We start from the raw sequence: 24,383 nt of genomic DNA, 5'->3' as shown, positions 1-24,383 counted from the left end.
CAAATTTTATAAAGTGGAAAACATAACCTTCTCTCTGGACTAGTAATCTAGTAACTATTAATCAAAATTCGGTAGAAGAACAGTTTTGGGCTGTGACTGTTGGTCCTTTCCCAATTATTCTAATTAATAATTGTGTATCTTAAATAAATAATTGAATAAATAAATAAAAATGAATTTAGAAGTATACTCTTACCAAGCCGGGGACTGATAATGATATTGGAATCCAAATGAAACATTCTCCTTAAGCTGACTGCAAAGCAAATTGCCGTTCTTAAACGTTTAACCCACTCTGTAGATGTATTTATACAGGGTTAGTACGAATTATGGAACCAGTTTGATATTTATTTATTTATTAAGTTAGCACAAACAATACAATGATCGGAAAAGAAAAAACAGGCTATTGCCCAAAACTTCTTCAATTTCCTAATTTAGTTTCAAATTTATTGTCCAAATATTATTTATTTATTTATTTATTTATTCGTGGAAAGAATCACAAATCATATAAATATGATTAGGAAGGAACAACAGGCTTGGCCCAAATCTATTCCATTCCCAAATTTTGATAAATTGATAAAATGTCCCAAAAATAGGTCATGTTTCTACTGTCAAACGTTCATACATAGGTTATGTCCATCTCAATTTCAACACCAAATCACAATCTGAAAATATAAATTACAATAAAACAAACAATTTTAAATTTGGATAGATTGATAATAAAACTTTCGTAAAAACATGAAACAAACTTTAAATTCACAAATTAAAGATTTATGTTACAAGTATTTTTTTTTCTTTCTTGCTGAGGGTGAGCTCTAGACGTGTGCGTGGGTTTGTAGTATTTTTAGTATTGAGTTATCAAGAATAACTGGTTAATTGTCAATGTTTGTTTCAGGTGTGGCGCTATCAGCCGGTCTGCTGCTGGGCCTGATTACGATGCTCGTGCAGTACGTAGGCTTGTTCATGACCGGCTTCCACACGGGACTGCTGCTTGGAATTGCTGCGCTGGCTTTTTCTGAGCCTTACTACAAGCCACCCACTCTGCTCGCTGTCATTGGATCACTGCTTGGTTCTGGACTACTGTTTGCCATACTAAACTTGCAGTTCCAGAAAGGTAGCTAACATTTATATATTAATTTAATTTATTGTTCATCCATTTGTATGAGGATCATTGTTCAACCTTCGATCATATACAGAGTATACTTCATGTACTACATCTATACAGAGTGAGTCATATGTATGGGAACCCTTCAATAAGTTGGAGACTGTTGTAGATATAATACTGCAACTTTCAGGATAAGCTATTGGTCAAATACTCCACCTTTTGACGTACAATTGAACTTCAACCCCTCATAAGGGGGTGACTTGGGGGTTGTAACTCGAATATTTTAAATGTAAACACCCATTGTGTAGTACATCATTTTGAAGGCCTTTTTATAGCAAGGAAGATGGCAACGATAAAAATGTTCTATGATACTTGTATCCAAAATGGCGGCTGATTGAAGTTTTAGCTTTTAAAGAAATGAGGGGTTGTAACTCAAACATTTTGAATGTAAACACCCATTGTGTGATGCATAATTTTGAAGGACTTTTCAAAATGAGAAAGATGACATTAATAAAAATGGTCTTTGATATTTTATCCAAAATGGCGGCTGATTGAACTTGAACAATTATTTCTTTAGAAACTAAAACTTCAATCAGCCGCAATTTTGGATAAAATTATCATAGAAAATGTTTATTGATGTCATCTTCCTTTTTTTAGATAGGCCTTTAAAATTATGTATCATACAATGGTGTTTACATTCAAAATGTATGAGTTACAATCTCTCATTTCCTTAAAAACTAAAACTTCAATCAGCCGCCATTTTGGATACAAGTATCATAGAACATTCTTATCGATGCCATCTCTCTTGTTTTAAAAAGGCCTTCAAAATGATGTACTACACAATGGGTGTTTACATTTAAAATATTCGAATTACAGCCCCTAAGTCACCCCCTTATGAGAGGTTGAAATTCAGTTGTACGTCAAAAGGTAGAGAATATGACCAATAACTTATCCTGAAAGTTACAGTATTATATCTACAACAGTCTCCAACTTATTGAAGGGTTCCCTTACATTTTTTTTTATTTAAAAATTAGCACCTAGTCTGAGACTAATAAGCTATTTATTTTATCCTAATTTTACTAAATGGACTTTTTCAAACCTCATCCTATGATTCAGTTTGTCTAGTTTTTGACTACAATTACTTAGTCTAGTTTGTATCCTATAAAATAGTTTCATACAATCAACTTAGTAGGCCAATAATAATTTGTTTGGTTTGAAGGGATGAACATTTCACTATCACTAACACCAGCTTCAAGCCATCAATTCACAACACAAATTTCACTTCACTAACTCATGCGGTTTTGTTCTTTTGAGCCTCCTGACCAGACTATCAACATCAAGCAGCTGGATTGCCTCTATATTGTCGTGCTGGTGGAGTCTCTCTTCATGCTTGGCCGCAAAGTGCTCAATAACTTTCGTGACTGTCTCCAATTGAAGGTCGCGATGAAGATCAGCATTTCTGATGTACCAAGGAGCGTCAACAATATTTCTTAGTACCTTATTTTGAAATCGTTGGATAATTTGTACATTGGATGGTTTAGTACAGCCCCAAAGTTGAATGCCATAAGTCCATACTGGTTTCAGTAGCTGTTTATATAGTAGAATCTTGTTGTATATGGACAGCCTGGATCCTCTTCCCAGCAACCAATACATCTTTTTGAATTTAATTCCTAGTTCTTCCCTTTTCTTCTTGACGTGTGCTTTCCATTTGAGCTTGACATCCAGCGTCATACCCAAATATTTGGCAGTATTAGCATGTGGAATGACTTTCTCATTTATATATACTGGAATATATTGAATTCTTTTATTAGTAAAATTCACATGTACAGACTTGGTATCATTTAGTTTAATTAGCCAATGATTTGTCCATGTGTTTACTTCATTAACTGCTCTTTGTAACTTTTCTGTAGATTCCTCAATATCTTCTGCGACTGAGAGAATAGCAGTATCATCTGCAAATGTAGCTATAGTGACTCCTGCTGGCTTTGGAATGTCACTAGTGTACAGTGTATACAAAACTGGTCCTAGCACACTTTCTTGGGTACAACAGCTTTAATTTGCCTTAGTGTAGAGTATTCATCATCCAGCTTCACTCTGAAATATCTCTCGTCCAGGTAGGACTTCAATAATTGGCTATATGCTGCGGGTAGGACTTGTTCTAATTTATGGCACAAGCCTTCATGCCAAACCTTGTCGAAAGCTTGGGCAATATCCAAGAAGACAGTAGAACATACCTTTTTCTCCTCAAGGCATCTTTCTATTACATCTGTTTGTCTGTGTACTTGATCAATTGTTGAATGTTTACTACGGAATCCAAACTGGTGAGAAGGTATAAGTTGTTTATCCTGTAGAATTGGTTTTAATCTTGCCAACAGTAATCTTTCAAAAAGTTTTGATAGTACCGGTAAGAGTGATATTGGTCTATAAGAGGTTACTTCATTTAGTGACTTTCCGGGCTTAGGTAGCATTATAACTTCGGCTACTTTCCATAAACTTGGCACGTACTTTAAACGGAAAGCTGCATTGAAAATATGACTCAATTTCACAATTGCTTTTCTAGGAAGATGTTGAAGTATTTCTCCTGTTATGAGGTCATATCCGGGTGATTTCTTCTTTGCCATATTATTTATTTCTTTTTTAACTTCTCTTGGCGATGTTGGAGGGATATTATCCAAAAGTCTTGGCTGTATGATTACATTTATTCCATCATTGAGCACTCTATCATCATGAGGAGTAAATGTTTTCTCAAGATGGTTTGCAAACAAAACCACTTTTTCCTTACTGCTGTGAGCCCATGTTCCATCTTCTTTTCTTATTGGTGCCACTTATTCCACTGGTCTCTTTATTTTCTTTGTCGCTCTCCATAGTGAGTAGTTGGTACTGGCCTCATTACTTAGTTCCTCCAGGTAAGTGTTAATCTCTTGCTGTTTTATTTCATGTATTGCTCCTCTCAAGTTCTGTGTAATTCTATTCAGTTCTATTTTACTTCTTGGATCTCTTGTCGTTTGCCAGATTCTTCTAGCTCTTCTTCTTTCTGCTATCAGCTCTCTTACTACTTGGGGGTAGCAATTACCTTTAATTTTACTCTGAAGTGGGGGAGTGTTTTCCCATGCAGATTGTTGAATGCTCGTTACAAACTCTTGTACTTCATTTTCCAGCTCTTCAGTCGTTTGTAGAGATGTGTCTAAATCAATTTTATTTTCTATCATGTGCTTTAATGATTCTATGTCTGTATATTTATTTATTAGTTGTGGTGCTCCGGGTTTTTTCACAGCAGAGCTATGGATTGTAAGGACAATTGGTGAATGATCGGAGTTAAGATCAAATTCTTCCTCAACCTCTATAGTGTTGGGTGATATGTACTTTGTGATGAAGAAGTCTAACAGGTCTGGGATCTTAGCTCTATCTGTTGGCCAGTAAGTTGGCTTCCTTGTCGAATGTACTTCGCAGTTGTATTCATCAACGGCCAGTTGTAACTCCTTCCCTTTGGTTGTGGTTAGTCTCGAGCCCCATCTAGTATTCTTCGAATTGAAGTCTCCACCGATGATGAATTTTCCTGTGAAATTTCTTAAAAAATCACAGTAATCTGGTTTCTTTAAGCTGAATCGAGGAGGGCAGTAGACAGCTGCGATCGTTATCATTCCACTCGAATGGCATGTAAGTTTCACTTTTACAGAAATCGACTGGAACTCTTGCAATTCTATTTTCTTATACTCATGATGAATTAATTCTTCTTTAACCATCACCGCACTTCCTCCACGAGCACTGTTCTGGGGATGTACTGCATGATATATTTTGTAACCTCTCATTTTCAAATATGATTGCTTTGTGAAATGTGTTTCTGAAATTAGGCAAACATCAATTTTTTGTTCAATTAGAATTGCCAATAGATCATCTTTATGCTGTAATATACCGTTGGCGTTCCATGTCATTATTCTAAATCTACCTTCCATATTTCTTGTAAGTGCTTTCTTTCACTGTAGTATTTTCTAGTTTTTCTAGTCTAGAAAGAATTGTTTTATTGAATTGCTCCTGCCTAACTAGCTTTTCAAGAATTAATTGGAGTTGAGAGGCTATATTCAATCCTAAATCTTCACCTAAGCTCTGCGATATAAGTTGGGTTTTCTCATTCATTTTGTTAACTGGGACTTGTTTTACTCTATCCGAATAAGACTGATTCTCAATAACTCGAGCATCTCTTAATACCCTTTGAGGCACAGTAGTTTTATTTCCCTCATTGGTTTTTGGTTGTTTCTTCTTATTCCGAAGTGCTTGCAGTTCTTGTGCCACTAGACACCCTCTATAATTAGCTGGATGTTCCATTCCACAATTGTAGCACTTTGCTTTTTCTTCTTTTGGCTTTGTACAGCTGGTGGTAAGGTGGGGACCGGCACATTTCACACACCTGGGATCTTTCCTACAATATTTTTTAGTATGCCCCCAGGCTTGGCAATTTTTGCATTGGGGTAGGAATTTCGGCTTCTTAATTGGCACAACCTCAATTTTCATGCCCATGATTGCATGGATTTCATAAATTTTATTTATATTCTCTGAATTATCAAAAGTGAGCATGAAAATTGGAAGTGGTTCTTTAGTCTTCCACTGCAGTATGTTTACAACATCCAGAATTTTAAATCCTTTCTCTTGAAGTTCTTCTTTTATATCACCTGGATCGCAAGTGCTATGCAATTTCTTAACAATTACTCTAATAGGTCTAGTTTGTTTGTTTTCAAACGAAGACCAATTCATATTTTCTTCGTTCAGCACTGCCGTAGCTAATCTGTAATTCTCTTCTGTGTTAACATTGAGTTTTAGACTATCATTATTCAGTAAAGTCACCTTGTAAGAATTTTTCTCCATTTTTTTATTTAGAATCTTATAGATAACTTGATAATTTTTAATATTGTATATTATGATGGGTGGTGGTTTCAAAATTTTATTTGACTGTTGATTGTTGGTGGAAAACTGTTCATGTCCAGTGTCATCTTTCGATTTATTCTCTTTATTTGAAGAAGCATTTCGCTTATTTCTTGAATAGAGTGGAGGTGATTTTTCTTGTGATGGAGGCGAAAGTGAAGTATTCAGCTTCCTCTTCTTAGATCTCCCATTTTTCACTCTCATCCACTCCGTCTCCTTGGCAAGTTCCTCCTCATCTGTACAGTAACTAGTACTACGTGATGCATTTTTAACATTATCAGATTTTCCACCTTTTGGTTGATTTTTCTTCATTGTTGTTGATTGGTGTTGATCCGACTTACCACTCTCTACAACTTTCAAATTGTTGGAAGCTGCAGGGGCCGAGTTGAAATTAGCGCTCTCTAACTGACACAGCTTGATTTGAAGTTCTTCCAGTTTTTTTTCAAACATGTTGTTTTTACTTTCTGCTACTCGCATCCTATTGTCAGCTTCCTTCCATGCATTATATAGTATTTGCTCTGCCGGAGTTTTATGCTGGTCTGGTTGAATGAATTTTTCTGGTGATGTATCTCCTTCATTCATGGTGATTGATGGTGGTGGTGATGAATTGCAGCTATTATCTTCAACTTCTTCAAATTCTGGAATTAAGAAAGTCGAAGGTTTAACTAGTTTCCATTCCTTTCCATTCATTATTCTGATTAATATAACTATTACGACGGCTCAGCAGTTTTTTCTCGCCAGTTGGTTTTTCGCGAGGTGACCGACCGCGGCAGGCGACGCGAACGTACGGACGCGAGCGCGCACATGCGTACTACTTCCACTCACAGCCGGCTCTATTTTTCCAGCGTAAGCAAACCTATTGTTCTATTGAATATAGTAAACGACACTAAACTACACTAAACGACACTACTATAACTATGTATACTATTACTGAAATACTATTAAACACTCTCTACATGTTACCACTTCGGTGTCTAACCGCTGACTTCCCTTACATATGACTCACTCTTTATATGTTCGAAGGTTGAAAAATGATCTTCCTACAAATGGATAAACAATAAATTGAATATATAATATTATAATTCTGTATAATAAGGCATAGACAGGTGGTAGAGGAATGAATTTTACAGAACTCTGTCATCCCCACCAATCGCCTTTCGATCGGTGCAGCCAGAACGTCAACTGTTGACGAGTTATAGATCCCGAAACATGGCCGCCTCACTTGAATCTGCTGTCAAGTGCTAGTCGCGTAGCGTTAATTGTTTTTGCAAGCAAATGCCAATTGTTTGGCAGAAATCTAACGAGGAATCATTCGAATTTGCACAGGAAACGTTATAAGTGACGAGTGATGATATTGTGCGTGAATGGGGTTGGAAATTTAAAGACGTCAGTTGAAATATCTTCCAGAATCGTTGTAATCCATGACAATTGGTCTTACAGTGTTGGTGTAACCAAATAGCTTCTCCAGCAAATCAAATGGTAGGTGTTATTTCGAACACTCACCATACAAACCTGACTTGGCCACTATTAACTTGAACCTTTCCACAAACTCAAGTCATGACTTTGAGGGCAGAGCTCTCTATAGGTGCGTGCAGATTTCCGCGCCGCGAACATGAGCAATTCACTTTTAAACAGCTGATGCCAAGCTTTTTATATCAATCTGTATCTTACCGTTTCTGTAAAAATACAGATATAATCAGCTGATTAAAAGTGAATTGCTCATGTTCGGGGCGCGTGTATCTGTACGCACCTTAACTAGCTAAAAGCTCCACAACAACGTCATAGCCCACTTGAACTCATTTAGCGGCAGAATTTCATGAAGAGGGTTTTGGTAGGCTGGTCCACTGGTATGATAAATGACTCAACCTACACGGAAATTAAGTTGAATAATACTCATAAGTAACGTTTAGTGAAAACTGATTCTTTTATACACCATGTCCCACGAAGAGGTTTACACGTTTAATTTTATATTACGTGCCCATTCATGTACCGAACTTTTTTACAGTTTACAAAGTAGGTTCTGAAAATATTCTGGGAAAATTTCAGCCCCCTAACCTACGTAGAAAAAAATTGCGGCATTTTGAAAATTTTACCAATTCACTTTCTATAAAAACTACTTTTATGAGTTATTATCTGATTTGTTTACTTAGTTGCTGCAGTCTTGGCTCATTTGATAGTACCAGAAATGGATCAAGCAATCTTCTAACAAGATGGTGCTCCACCTCATTTTGCAAATCATGTCAAGCAATTAGTAAATGACAAACTTCATGGCCGTCGGATTGGTCGTGGAAGTGATTTTTTAGATTGGCCACCCTGATCACCAGATTTAACTGTTTGTGACTTCTTTTTATGGGGTTACTTGAAGGAAAAAGTTTATACCCATAGCTTCCATTGAAATTGATTCATTTTCTTCTTCTCTTACAAAAATACAATATATATATTATATACAATATAAAATGTGAAGAAGGCTCCTCATATGGGCAAATGCCTGTGAGTGAGGAGCGAGTTCCAAATACAATTGAGTATTCTATACTTGTAAGAATAAAGACAAATCATAGAAAAGTAAAGATTTTAGCTTTTAGAATTAATGATAAATAACAAGCGACAATATACCTATAGGTAATAAAATCTAAAATACCTATGAGTATTATAATGCAGTATCTTTTCAAGTAGGTAACTTACACTTTACAATTATTATGAGGAACTAAAACGATCAATAGAAAGGAACGTCTCCGAAAACTGCGGAGTTTCTGTAAGAGCTTACAAATCATTTGAATTTGAATGATTTTGGACTTGAATGTTCTTTATTAGTCTATGTTCTAGTTTTTTATTTGAAAGTCATATTGTCCTTAAGTGCATAAATAAAATTATTTTATAAAACCAAATATACCTTTTTAATGTTCTTAAAGTATCGTTTTTCAATATGCCGCCTTTTTGTTTCTACGAATGTTAGGGTGTTGAAATTTTCCCAGATTATTTTCAGAACCTACTTTGTAAACTGTGTAAAATTTAAAAAAGTTCTGTGCATGAATGGGCACGTAATATAAAATCAAACGTGTAAACCTCTCCGTGGGACACGGTTTACATTCGCCTATTATTTATGGCCAATCGGAGATTGAAAAAATAACGTTTCAGTGTTGCAATCTTGAGTTTTTTCAAATAAATGTTTGTGATTTTGTTGCAGTGTTGACGATAATCGGCACATGCGTGTACGGGGGTGCTATCGTGTCTGGCGTCATGGACTACTTTGTGGAGAACCTGGCGATGGTGGGCTGGCTGTGGGGGCGGGTGGTGCAGAGGCGGTCGAGTGCCGCTTCCAGTGTTGCCAGCGCCTCCAGTGCTTCTGCCGCCTCCGAGCCCTGCTGGTTTGGCTGGCTGATACTTGGCTTTTGGCCGGCGCTTGTCATGCTCGGCTTGGTCGTACAGTGCTCCATCACTGGGCGAGGCATACATCACCAACAGTGTAAGTACAACACTGATTTATTTGCTGTGAAAAATGTTGCTGGACACAAGCCTTCAGAGGCCTAGCCTCAACACTTACCTTGAACTAGCTCTCCGACCTGGTCAATCAACCCCCCACACAGTAATTTGAAAATTACCTTTCAAAAATAAAAAAAACCATCATTCTACGAGTCATAGACATTAAGTCTGACAACTTGGATAGTAAATTCATATTAATAATTTTCATGTTTACCAAAGGGTTATCTATAATATAATAAAGGAAAGAACTGGCTTTTCTTAAACCTAGTTCGGCTTCGCATCTAGCCGCCTTGAGAATACACCACTGCAAGCCTTCTCTATCTATAGTTTGTGTAAAATAAGTTGAGACTTGGCCCTCCATCTGAAGTAATTACAGGGTTGCCAAATCGTGTAAAATTGCAACTTTCTCAAATTTCCAATTCAACGTCAGAATGGGATGTAGAATATCATCCCTGATATCCTAGTAGTACTAAAAAAATCTTCAGGGTTGAAGGATTAAAAGGTAATTTAGCTTTTATGATAAAATTGAAAACATCGAGAAGATCTGTTTTTCTTTTAAATATCACTTCTCTCAGAATCATGGAGCGTCGTAATGCGTAATAAAACATTATATCAAATTAACGGGGAGAAAGTCTCCTTTCTATTGGTGTCTGGATCATTTTTATCCGACTTATAGTTATTTTTTAATTGATGATTATGTTCGTCAATGTCGAGATATTTCGAGCAGAAAACATGAAATTTTCGACATGCTAGAAAGCGAAAGTTTTGGTGAAAGCGAGAAAGTTTCCCAGAAATAATTGAAATTATTTTTCCAATTGTCAAACGTACTCGGAAGAGCGTATTTTGGCCTAAGAAAAGCAATACTTTCCTTACCTATGGTAATAGGGCAAGGAATTAGAAACTTTTCTTTCAATAATGTTAATGAATTTGAATTGTTTTTCAATTTTATTTGATCCGCTCGCAATAGTGTTTGATGTTGGTGTTTTTGATGTATTGCAGTGGTGCACGTGAAGAGACATCACCACACGAATCCCAACCGGGTGAGGGTGCGCACACGCGAACAGAGGGCCGAACTCAGGCAGAAGAAGTATCGTTACCTATACCAAATACGAACAGCCCACGGCGATGTTATTAGTCAGGTAAGTTACCCCCATTCAATTAACACAAAAGCATATTGACAAAATTATAGTAAATATCGGGGATCGAGCTTCGCTCTGGAGTACAAAAGCATATCAAATTTATTACGAAAGAATTAATTATAATAACATTCATACAGAAATGTTCCATCTAATAACATTAAATTGAGATTAATTCCCAGAGGAATGCAAAAATTCCCCTCACAAAGGCCTAGTTGCACAAAAGCCGGTTAAATTTTAATCCTGATTAACTTCACGTGAACCAAATCAGAGAAGACCATTTCAAAAAGATGGATCTACTGGAATTAATCAGGATTGAAAATAACCCGGCTTTTTTGCAACCGGCACTAAGTACCTGATTGAATGATTACAAAAGTTCAACAGCTGAGTCATAATTTTGACACAGTCCCACTCACATGAACTCGCTCTCTCACTTCCATCACCAACAGACGACGAAATAATTATTATCAGATGTTTTTCCAAGGATGAATAATAATTATCCTTTTAATGTCCTTCAGCGATGAGATGAGTTTTTTCAGGGATGAGACCTAGTGCAATCGAATCTTTATATTATAAACCTATTATGTTCTGAATTTCTTGAGAATAGTTAGTGCCTTTTTCGAGATCCGGTGAAATACAAACATTTAAACATCCAAACATCTAAAAATATAAACAGAAGTTGCTCGTTTAATAGTACAGGGTAGTATAGGCACCTCTAATACAAGGCCCTGGCCTACGATATTGCAACGTCGCAGTGTAGGCCTAGAATCTAATACAATGATTGGTGAAAAAGATCAGCTGGTATTCTTTTCAATTTTTTCATCAATCATGTATTAGATTCTATCCTACTCTGCGACGTTGCAACATCGTAGGCCAGGGCCTTTTATTAGAGGTGGCTATGGTAATAAGTATGTTGTTGTAATCTTAGACCAGTTATAGAATAGACACGTTGGAAAGTCTAACCTCTGAAGCCAACATGAAATGGATGCGTGACGTCATAATGGGGCAAGACTTGCTACTTCAAGCTATAGCTATAGTGAGGTCCACGTTACAATGGCAGCGAAGAAAGATAGGAGAAAAACTTTGCCGAGTCTCTTAAATTGACTGCATTTTGCCACTGAGTGTACACAGCTGTTACTCAATTCATCCCATTAAATTTGATGTAATTTTAGTTTCCATGTCCTTGATAAAATAATCAATTTCATGTCATATTAATTAAATTTATCAATAAAATATATTTTTTCATATTTTGATTCTAAACTTTGTTTTCATAACTGAGATTAGATTTATATTTTCATACAAACCAGAAATGGCGGCTAATTTAAAAATCTGTGATACACCAACTTAACTTAGATCAAATTTAATGGGATGAATTGAGTAACAGCTGTGTAAAGAGATGCATCTATAAGGTCTTTGGTACACTCAGTGGCAAAGATGGAGTCAATTTAAGAGACCCGGCGACTTTGCTTGTCATTATAACGTGGTGTTCACTATAATTTACATAACCTGAAAGTTTCTGTTCAGTTAGATTATAATATTGCAAATATTATATAAATTATATATAAATCATTAAAAGGGAAGGATAGGTTTTGGCTTTTAAATGGCATTATGTAAATATTATTTTTAAATGTGTTGATAATTCTATAATATAATAAACATTAAGTTGAAATACTCGCACTTACGAATATACACCCTTTCTTTGGCTGCCTTGAAGATTAAACAAACTTCTAATTTTATATGTTTAGGCTTGATTCTTTTAATAGTTTAGTAGACTTATTTCAAGCAGGCTTAGTAGGCTGATGTCATTGATATATAATTATAACAGTTCATAGTGCAAACATCTTTGTTCATTAAAATATGCTACAGGCTACAGCGCTATATAGATAGCATTACAAGCTATGCAATAGCAATATACTATATTAACTGTATGGCTATAGCTACACGATTCATCAGGGTCAATATCGGGGCACCGAGCTCCGCTATGGAGTACAAAAGCATATAAAATTTATTACGAAAGAAGAAATTATAATTGACCGAGCGAAGTGAGGTCTAGGATTCAAGTCGACGGTTTGGCATTTCTCTAAACGCGGTAATAGATTTTCATGAAATTTGACAGGTATGTTCCTTTTTTAATTGCGCGTCGAAGTAAATACAAGGTTTTTGGAAATTTTGCATTTCAAGGATAATTTAAAAGGAAAAAGGAGCCTCCTTCATACGCCAATATTAGAGTAAAAATCAGAATGTAGAATTAGTCATCATAAATCAGCTGACAAGCGATTACACAGATGTGTGGAGAAGCCAGTCTATTGCTGTATTTCCATAAGGTCTATAGTTTCAATCAGGTACTTGTGGATGAGAATACTGCGTGAGGTCTACTGTTCACAGAACTACTAGTATATTTATAGTTCATACAGAAAGGTTCTATCTGATCACAGTGGATTGAGATTAATTCCCAGAGGAATGCAAAAATTTCTCTCGCAAAAGCATGTTAAATTTTAATCCAAATCAGAGAAGACCATTTCAAAAAGATAGCTTATCAGATTGGTTCTACTGGAATTAATCAGGATTGAAATTTAACCGGCACTGATTACAAAAGAATGATTACAAAAGTTCAACAGCTGAGTCATAATTTTATCTCAGTTCCAAACACATGCACTCGCCCACTCACTTCCATCATCAACAGACGACAAAATTTCCAGCTGTTTTTCCAAGGACATATTTATCCTTTTAATGTCCTTCAGCGAGTTATCCCAGGGTTGAGATCTAGTGCAATCGAATTTTTATATCATAAACCTACTTTCTTTCAAATTTCGTGAGAACCGTTAGAGCCGTTTTCGAGATCCGGTCACATACAGATATATAAACATCTAAACATATAAACAGAAATTGCTCGTTTAATAGTATAGGATACCTATGAAGAAAATAAGTATGTTTGATATCGCTAACAGCCCCAACCATCTTGACACGGTTGCACGAACCACCTTTATTGTGAGACTTGAATAAATTATTAAAGAGATATGGATAGAGATAAAACCTTGTTTATTGAAAAAAAAACAACATTTTTATTTAGAAGAAGTATTAATTAAAATATTGCTCACACTATAGCTTACGGCTTGGTCTAGGACAATCAGCCGGAAATACCGAATAATTAAATAATAAACGTATAAATAAAAAAAATAAATGTCGGTCCCGGCTGAAGTATGACAGTCATAAGGCCCATTGACGGCTAAAATTATATAAGCAGACGAGGTGGAACCTCCCGCAGGGGACTCCTCACCAACAAAAAGCTATTCAAATTTACTTTTACAAATTAGTCATTGCACTGGCTATAAATCAACAAGTTTAAATAACAATCTCGTAATAAAAACTGGAAGTACAGCATTTTGTTAGTTCATTTTGGAGTTTTTCTTGAAGTTTTTGGGTGTATTTATTGTTCTAAAAAGCAAAATCTTGCCTACAGTATGGACCAAATTATTATCGAAATGATTTTTTCAGCCATCCGTGCCTAGTGGGTGGCTCAAGGCAGTTGAATGAAGCTGTCAATGTGAAGCCCAGGTTAGGAGTTCACAAATTTATTATCAGACGAAGTTCCATTTCTTCGTGTGTTGTTTAGTATATTTTGCAAAATTTATTTCAAGGTGTAGGCTACTTTATTTCTCGATCTGTTGACATATTTTCATTCTCTTGATGTTTCCTGTATTGTGAATTTTGCTCATGAGTCTGAGTAGTTGTCTTGCTCTAGGCGTGTCTTTATTGAAATGTTATCCTTGTTTATTTTGCTTTTTCTTCTTAGCGAAACGTTTTCGTTTAATGGTGGTCTGTAATTTACTTAAATTATTTTTATCCTTCCTATTGAATTATTGTCTGAAGGCACAAGGAAGTATTATGCTGCTTATGTTAGTAAACAACTTAAGCTGCGTTTACACCAAAGTTAATAACTTAATCCTTATAAATTCTATTAGATTGAACATAACTTATCATACACATGATGAACATAATGAGCCATATGAATAAAGTTGAGCAGTTGCTCATACTTCTAAAATATGGAGCATATGCTTCATTTTCTATGAATAAACGTGAGCAAAACCTTTTGGTCATGCTCATCAAAATATAGTTTGAGCATTTGCTCAAAAGTAAAAGCTTATTCTCAAAAGTGTATGAATAAAAACTAGAGCATTTGCTCAACTTTTGAAGCAAATGCTTCACAAAAGGTGAGTCTACACTGGAGCAGCTTTTCACCTTTTACTCATAGTAAAATGGCTCAACTAATTCGTGTGGGTAAGAGGAAACTCTGCCAGATACGATCACAACCAACAGTTGAGGACTATAAAACTCTTTTTAGATTCAACCATGAAAAATAATATCACCATTATTCCTACAAAAGATACCCATCCGATATAAAGATAGCTATCACAGAATAGGAAATATGCATTTAAGAAGATGAGAGTGTAGACAACTATAAGAAGACTATTCAGATTATAAGATTATGCTGAAAATTATTATAGAGGTGACATTTTTTCACGCAGTTATTTCAAAATTCATAACTCATAATCTAAAACACAATTCATGGATAGAGAACAGAGCAGACGACGCAAACACAAGCGGTGTCTATACTTGCATATTTAGCGCTTACGTTAGCTATAAAAACAAAGTAAGGCCACAAAGTCGAATCAGCTGATGAAAAATCTTAAAATACTTGAGCATTTGCTCCAGAATTCAGGAGCATAAGGTAAGAGTGTAAGGTAAAGCTTATTCATATAAAAATGAGCAAATGCTTATGCTTCTACCTAATGCTCATGAGCAAAACCTTATGCTCCATGCTCATCCTCATGAGCATATGCTTTGGTTTTATTCATATCGCTCATTGTGTTTGTCAAGTTCCGTTCAATCTAATAGAATTTATAAGGATTAAGTTATTAACATTTTGTTCTGTTAATTAGCTTAATTGTTCTGTTTAATTCCCAGGATTTGATATAATTGAGGAAATATTTCGAGTAATCTGAAAGCGTCTGCTTTCCCAGTTTTCTGGTTTAAAGTTCATATAATTGATCTTTTACAGTGCTATGTAGCAACCCATCTACAAATTTCATGCTAGAACTTGAGGTCAATTCATAAATCCACCATCACCCACGTACAATTATTGGACTTATGTGGGCATCATACTAAAAAAATCCAATACTATTTGAATTGATCAAGTATTTTCTTTCCACAACGTTTATAAGAACGAGATGATCAGAATTTTAGAACACACCGTTTCAAAATTTGATAGTAATCTCTATAGTTTTGGGTAGCTGATTCCATGTTCAAAAGGGATAAAAATATAATTGTTATCTTCTATTTTTAGTTTATTTTTCTGTGTTCCATACTTATATTTAATGTATTTTTTTCTTTAGGGCTACTTTTGAATATAAATGAAAATTAATATAAATCTGAGTACCCTTTTTAAATTATTTAGTCACGACATGTTTCGACATGAATCATGTATATTCAAATCTAAAATTTACAGTCCTAGTTTTTAAAATCATATGAATATACTAACATTATGATAAAAAAATCTGGTGTGGCGCACTCACACAACTTTCCTTGCCGTTACAAACTGATCACCTGACGCTAGTGTTGTCGCGCATCTCAAGTCTTCTTATAAACAAAGATCTGAGCCAGCTGGTGACAGGACAATAACGCTGGAGACATACGAGGTCTTCATAGTGAATCATTTAATAGAATCAACAGTTGCCCATAGTTTGCAATAATTGGATAATCACATTTTCTCAAATTTTGAGCTTATTTTCAATTTTAGGTAAAAATGTTACTGAACATTAATTGTAGAGATTTTAATGGTCGATCTTTTTCATTAAAAATTTTTTGTTAAAATTGTATCTGAAGCCTGATATGGGAATCTAAAATCAAACTTTGTATAGATGGGGTGGAGCTCCTGAAATTTTTACAGATATGGGACTTGTGGCAGTTGATAGAGCTTATCAATGACTATTTTAGGTATGAATTTAATCAAAATCGTTGGAGCCGTTTTTGAGAAAATCGCGAAAAACCCTGTTTTTGACAACATTTTCTCCATTTTAGCCACCATCTTGAATTGCATTTGATCGAAATTGTTCGTGTCGGATCCTTATATTGTAAGGACCTTAAGTTCCAAATTTCAAGTCATTCCGTTAATTGGGAGATGAGATACCGTGTACACAGACACACATACACACACACACACAACACACACACACACACCACACACACACCACACACACACACACACCACACACACCACACACACACACACACACATACACTCATACACACACACACACACACATACCCAAAAACCACTTTTTTGGACTCAGGGGACCTTGAAACGTACAGAAATCTAGAAATTTGGGTACCTTAATGTTTTTCGGAAAGCAATACTTTCCTTACCTATGGTAATAGGGCAAGGAAAGTAAAAATAAGAATTTTGCAATACTATTTATTTATTTTCCAATCACTTGATAATGGCATTAGTAGCTAAAACATGTCGTGACAAAATAATTTAAAAAGCGTACTCAGATTTATATTTTTATTTATATTTAATGTCTTTATTTTTTGTGAGTGAGCTATTAGACTTTGTGCTTTGAGATGCGTTGTGTGTCAGTTCTAGTTTCCTGACTATGAATAACTTAAGCTGCGTTTACACCAAAGTTATTAACAAAATGTTTATTTCTCCGTCTTTATAGATTCTATTAGATTGAACATAATCTATCATACACATGATGAACATATGTGTTTGTCAAGTTCCGTTCAATCTAATAGAATCTATGTGGATGGAAAAACAAACATTTTGTTAATAACTTTGGTGTAAACGAAGCTTTATGTAACCATCTAGACCTGTTTGTCAATATTTTTTTCTTTCCAAATTGTATTAGATATTGATATAAAAGATATTGATAATAAGAGTGTTTCATGAGATGTAAACGCCTTCAAACCTCTACATGATACCACAGAATAGATACAGAATGGAAACTATCAATCAAACGCCTATCCAACCAATGCTTATTACATTGCACAAATACTAGACACGTCACGTGACTGCGCCTTCTTGTTAGAAAGTTCCAATCCTGGTATTTTGATTGGCTCGTGGCAGTGAACGAGATCAATTGATCCGGATCAGTAAAGAACCTCCCATCAATACTATTACAATGCGGAACTTTCTAACAAGATGGCGGATTTTTGTGCCGAGTTTCCATACTGTATGTATGGGTCGCATGAATTGGGAATGTCTGGAACTCAAAATATCTTGCAGCTAGCCGGAATTGGAAATATATGGAACTCCGAATATGTTGACAGGCGGAACTCCGAATATCGTGCAGACCGGCGGAACTCAAAATATCTTGTCAGCTGGTGGAATTGGAAGTATGTGGAATTGGAAATATATATCACAATATCGATCTTTATTAGCGAGACTGTGTAAATGTGTGATGAAACAAATATGAAGTACCGTATTCTATATAGTGTTAACCTTAAATAAATTCATCAACAGTCGTCAGTCTTGTTTGAAACAGATAACAGAGTTTTGAAAACTTGCATAATATGTACATGACTATTATTTGATAAACCAATATACAACCAAGTTGTTTTTACTGTTTAAAGTTCAAGTCCAATATTTCCGTCCAAAAGTAATATATAATGAGCTATGAATATTACGCTAAGTCAGCTAATTAGTCCTTAACATTCCAGAAAATAAGTCAGACTTTAACCATTTCTCAATCACAAACACATTACTTGTACTCCCACTTTGACACCGATATTTTGAGTTCCAGATATTTCCAATTCCGCCATGTGACAAACAAATAATTTGAGTTCCAGATAATCCCAATTCCGCCTAGCAACATATTTCGAGTTCCGGATATTTCCAATTCCGCTGTCTGTCAAATATTCGGAGTTCCACCCAGCAACAGTTTTCAAGCATAGGACATTAATTTAACATTGACATTTTGAGTTCCAGATATTTCCAATTCCGCGGCCCCGTATGTATACTGTGATGATATGTCATGTTTTTTTTCATCAATGTTTCTCTTTTCAATTTATTTGTCTCACCGTCTGCTTATAAATAAGTACCAAGTGTCACATGTGTGAGATGACAAGTAATCATTAGGCTTCGCCCATAATAGGAAGGAGGTCTCCATAAGCACCAGTCAACAAGTTCTAAATCAACTCTATTTGGGTATTTATTTTTAATTGCTACAAGCAAGGGAAAAATAACATGATCACTGCTGATTTGAATGAACTGACAATGGAAACTATCAAATGTTTACCAAGTCAAAGTTTAACTGCAACCCCTCGCCCAAGTGGGCAAAATTTCACAGCAATTCTACAGGGCAGTTCCATATAATATACTCTTCCTTATCCCAAGCAGGTCTCCATAAGCACCAGTCAACAAGTTCTAATTCAACTCAATTTGGGCATTTTAAATTGCAGCAAGTAAGGGAAAAATAACATGATCACTGCTGATTTGAATAAACTGCTAATGGAAACTATCAAAGTTAAAGTTTAACTGCAACCATCGCCCAAGTGGGCAAAATTTCACAGCAATTCTACAGAGCAGTTCCATATATACTCTTCCTTATCCCAAGCACGTCTCCATAAGCACCAGTCAACAAGTTCTAATTCAAGTCAATTTGGGCATTTTAAATTGCAGCAAGCAAGGGAAAAATAACATGATCACTGCTGATTTGAACGAACTGTCAACGGAAACTATCAAAGTCAAAATTTAACTGCAACCCTCGCCCAAGTGGGCAAAATTTCACAGTAAATCTACAGGGCAGTTCCATATATACTCTTCTTCTTTATTACAAGTTTAGTCTGCTCATTTGGATTGTCAGTGTAATTTTGTGTCGATTTTCTAACATTTGCAATGTTTTGTTTTCAGAACTACGTACAGGCTCTTCAGCGGAAAGTGATTTCTGGTCCAGGGGGGAACGGATGCAATGGAGGGGAGAGCTCAACCCTGCAGTCGGATGCCACACATCTCACCATATTGCCTGGCGAGCACCACCCCAACTCCAACATGCCATATCCGCATGACGACGACATACACTATCGATAGTCCCGGCTCCATCACTCATGTGTTGTTGGTCTGTTAACACTCAGAATGTGCCGATTTATGTGCAACCGTAACTTGGGTTAAGCTAAACTTGGTTTAATTTAAATTTAGTTCAGCCTAAACTTGGTTTAATCTAAATTTGGTTTAATATAAACTTGGTTTAATCCAAACTTGGTTTAATCTAAACTTGGTTTAATCCAAACTTGGTTCAATTACAACTTAGTTTCATTCAAACTTGGTTATATCTAGACTTGGTTTAATCTCAATATTCAGATTCAACCCAATTTTAGTTTTACTAAATCTTTGGTTTATTCCAAACTTGGTTTTACTAAACTTGGATTGATCTCAACCTTGTTCAAGTCAAACTTGGTTTTAACCTAAACTTAGGACCGAATTCTCCAAAACTAAAACTTAGTTTGAGTGTCAGTTGATTCTAAATAAATAAAAAATCATATAACAAAACCAATTCAAAATCATCTAACTTAGAGCCAACTTTCGCACAAACCTAGTTTCCGTTTTTGGTGAATTTGGGCCTTAGTTTTAGCCAAACTTAGTTTCAACCCAATCTTAGTTTTATCCAAAGGCTTATTCCAAAATTGGTTTTAGTCATTTGGTTCTAGTAAAACCTGGTTCAATTCAAACTTGCTTTGACTAGTCAAACCTGGTATCAAAACTACATCTGACTAGCCAAAGTTGGTTAAAGTTAAACTTGGTGTAAGCCATACTTCGTCTGATTTCAGAAAAAAACGAAAACCAGGTTAGCAGACATTTGAAATAGGCAGACTTTGAAACTGGACTTTTAATATGATTTTTTGTTGGTTTAGAACCGACTGCCGTTCAAACCTAGTTTTCGTTTTGGTGAAATTGGCAATTAGCTTCAGTCAATCTCATTTTAGGTGTGTATAATCTAAACTTGGTTCAAGCTTTACCTGGTTCTAACAAGATTTTTGTTCAATCCAAACTGAGTTTAGTCTAACCTACATTTTTATTTTAGCCAAAGTCAGTTCAAGTAATACTTGTTTAACTAAACTACTGTTTCAAGCCAAACTTTGTGTATTATCTAATATTGATTCTAGCTGAACCTGGTACAGAATTCTTTTCAGCTAAAACTGATTGGCATACGGCCCTGGGGCCCTGATTTGATGTCGTGTAAATGAGAGTGACTCAACTACATACCGTGACTGTGCTGTGTTGAATATATTATTTATTTTAGTGACGTAGACAGCTCGCACATAATTGAGCACACTTGTGATGATAATACTGTATTTTCAAGTCCATTCTATTTATATGGATATATATAAATAGTTGTAGCTGTATTATATTAAATATGTATCTTAATAATAATGTTTATCTCAGAGGAAAACAATGAGTGATTGGATTTATATTGCGCGTATAATTGTGGTGCTAAAACGTGACTGTGATTGTGGTTGGTTGTAAATCTTTTCGGGGCGCTTTGAAGAAATCTGGTTTGAAACTTTTAGTTTCAAAACAAAATGTGCGACGATTTTGTGTGACAATTGGAGTGGGCAAACCATTACTGCTCATAACTTTCAGTAGCCAAACCTAGGTTATTTGTTTCTCGAATATTGAGCTCAAATTTTTCAAAACTCATTGTTTTGCCAAGAAAATAGATAGCCCTTTTAGCCCAGGGCAGCCAATTTTTTTGTGGGATGGTTCCCAGATTATTGTCTTTAATGGAAGGCTTTTGATTTTTGTACGATTTCAAGCAAAACATGTTTTGTAAAGAATAATGTTCATGTATAATTATCCTTAATCACTATTATACAGATATTTGGTACTCTATACTGCCATTTTACCTAGTGATTATACTTGCTGCTACTTTTGATTATTCAAGGAATTTATATGTAAAAGCGCATCAGTTCTATTCATGGAATTCATACTTGAAATTTCATAAGCTCTATTTATCGAGTAAACATGAAATCTATGATTGTGCTAAAGTTTGTAAGATCTATTCGTGAAATTTATATGCGAAAGTTCATAAGTTATACAAGACTTTGTCAAGACTATTCATTCAATAATCCCCCTACTCCTAAATTATTATTAAAGACAGATTTAATTATATTTCAGTTGAAATGTACTGTATTTTTTTAATTTCATGGTGCTAATCTTCAATTTCAAATCATTATGTTGTATTTCCATTTTCAACCTTTTTCATTGATAGTACCATTATCTTTGAAATGACTGATTCTTACCTTGATAAGGTAAATTATTTTTGTTAGACATATTAATATTACGGTACTATTCTTTGAAAGTATGACATGTCCTATTATGTAATTTCCCTAAAAGCCTTGAATTTATTATTTTTTGTAACTTTTGTGGGGTTTGTTTCTCAGCAATGTATGACTGGAAGAGCAAACTAATTTCTGAAATGAATAATCGCACAAATAACGATCAGTTCAGACAAAAGAAAATTGAAGAAACCTAATTTTAAGTGAACTAGTTTACTATTTGTTGATTCCAATTTGAACAAATCAAAAATACGTACCTAACAATAATTGTTAGGTATTAATTATTAAAAATAACTCTTTTATGTTCCCCAATTTTTTCTTCAGCGCTCATCCAAGTTGATGAATTTCAAGTTGTACACTATTTTAAAAATTCTTTAGCACAATCTATTATGAAATTGTCGATTTCAAATACTACTCCTCTGGAGACCGAACGTGATCTCTGCATACAAAGACACAATTATTCTGATTCTACTAGTAACCTAATGCTATTTTATATAATTTAGACATTATTTATTGTAGTTAATGTCATTTCTGTTACATGTGTTTTATGCATCACCTTCATGCTTTTGTTGTGATTTATGATTGAAAATCGGTGTATTAATTAGTTTTACAATGTTAGTTATTGTTTTGCTAGAAGTCGTGTTAGTCTCACAACCACTTTCCGAGATTCAAACTATTCATAGTTGTGAGTTTCTTTAAGATTTTCCATTTTATTCCTTAAAAATTATTCCAATTGTTTGCAACTATTGTGCGATTTTAGTTATTTAATGAATTAAATTATTTGACAATCATTCCAATCCAAGCTGTTGAAAATTGTGATTGTGATATGTTATCTCGATACGGATTTCAGTAAAGTGGGAATTGATGGAGTGTTTATGCTGAAATTGCACTGGATTACTGTATATGAAATCACAAATTGAAGAACACGATCGATTTTTAAATCTTGTTCATTTTTTGTTGTATCGTTATTTTCATCAATTTTTGTTATCTTGAAAAAAGTAAATATTTTTTTCTATTCGATATTGGTTTTCTTAATTTAATAACTCAATATTGATACAGTAGTAAACTTATAGTCTGTGTAAAATAAGCTGGGACCTTGTTCTCCATTCGAAGAAATTGCAGGGTTGGCAAATCGTGTAAAATTTCCAATTTAACGTCAGAATTGGATGTAGAATATCATCCCCGATATCCCAGTAGTGCTAAAAAAGTTTTAGGGTTGAAGGATTAATAGAAAATTCCACTTTTTTGATGAAATTGGAAACATCCAATGTTTATCTTTTGAATGTCACTTCCTTCAGAATCATGGGGCGTCGTGATGTGTAAGACTTATATCAAAATAATGGGGAGAATGTCTCCTTTCTATTGGTGTCTGTGTAATTTTTATTCAGAGAGTTGAATTTCCTTTTAATCCTTCAACCTTAAAACTTTTTTAACACTACTGGGATATCAGGAATGATATTCTACATCCAATTCAGATGTTAAATTGGAAATTTGAGATTGTTGCAATTTTACACCATTTGGCAACCCTGCAATTTCTTCGAATGGAGAGCCAAGTCTCAACTTATTTTACACGGACTTGGAATTTTCTGTGCGATATTATCATTGTATACAAAATTGTTGAATTATTTGTAATCGAGGCACAACGGCCTGTTTATTTTGAATTAATAAATGTAATTATTTAAATTGTTCTTTTTGAATTGAAATCATTTTGTAATGAACACGATTTTCCACATAATACGTCGACTATATCCAATTTAATTTATGATTACTCTCCAACCTCGAGTAGTGTGTTCATTTTATTAATTTCAGCACATCACATATAGCTTATTTTTTGTAATTCGGAGATTGAATCTTTAAGCGGCAGGCAGGTTGTGTAATGGGGTTGAATTTATGGATGTATTCTTATAATAATCTGTATGCAAGTTGTGTATATGATATAATAATGTAAATAGGTATTAAATATTTTACTATGTACAAGTTATAATATGTAACTCATTAATTGTTTATCTGTGATTTTTATATAGAGAATTGGAAAAGTAATAGTTTATATAGTTCCAAACAGTTCAATTAACTAATAAGTGTTTGTATGATTCAGTTCAATTCTGAATTACAGTACAGCTTGTCGCTATAATTGTAAAGCTTTTTCTCATATTAGTTTTTGTAAAACATGCAATTCTTACTTTTTCCATTGACATTTTTCAATATTTCTTAAAAAAAAAAAACATTGTTCATTTTCTTATTGATCAGAGGTTGAACAATTTTTCAAGTAGCCTTGTATTAGCTTCTCATTTCCGGCCAACAATTATTACCTAGAAGAAAGATCTAGATAATTATAAACAAGGTTTGTTCTAGTTTCTACTTTGACCAATTATAATTTACTGAATAGATTACAACATTTATAAGAATTTTGACAATAA

At 34.6% G+C, this 24,383-nt stretch overlaps 1 protein-coding gene across 2 annotated transcripts in view; it reads left to right on the top strand.

The window, feature by feature from the left end:
• LOC111054972 (transmembrane protein 198) overlaps positions 1-23,979 on the top strand; it is a 73,421-nt gene extending 49,442 nt beyond the window's left edge. For both annotated transcript variants that reach the window (XM_039424870.1, XM_039424871.1), the window contains exons 4-7: positions 890-1,108; positions 9,201-9,479; positions 10,496-10,635; positions 19,544-23,979. In XM_039424870.1, the coding sequence (XP_039280804.1) occupies positions 890-1,108; positions 9,201-9,479; positions 10,496-10,635; positions 19,544-19,720 (815 nt within the window). In that variant the 3' untranslated portion in view covers positions 19,721-23,979. The remainder of the gene's footprint in view (positions 1-889; positions 1,109-9,200; positions 9,480-10,495; positions 10,636-19,543) is intronic.
• The last annotated feature ends 404 nt before the right edge of the window (positions 23,980-24,383 follow it).

The sequence above is a fragment of the Nilaparvata lugens genome, chromosome 3 (assembly GCF_014356525.2).
Source record: "Nilaparvata lugens isolate BPH chromosome 3, ASM1435652v1, whole genome shotgun sequence".
NCBI lineage: Eukaryota > Metazoa > Arthropoda > Insecta > Hemiptera > Delphacidae > Nilaparvata > Nilaparvata lugens.
Note: the sequence above shows the minus strand (reverse complement) of the source record. Positions and strands in the feature narration are given on the sequence as shown.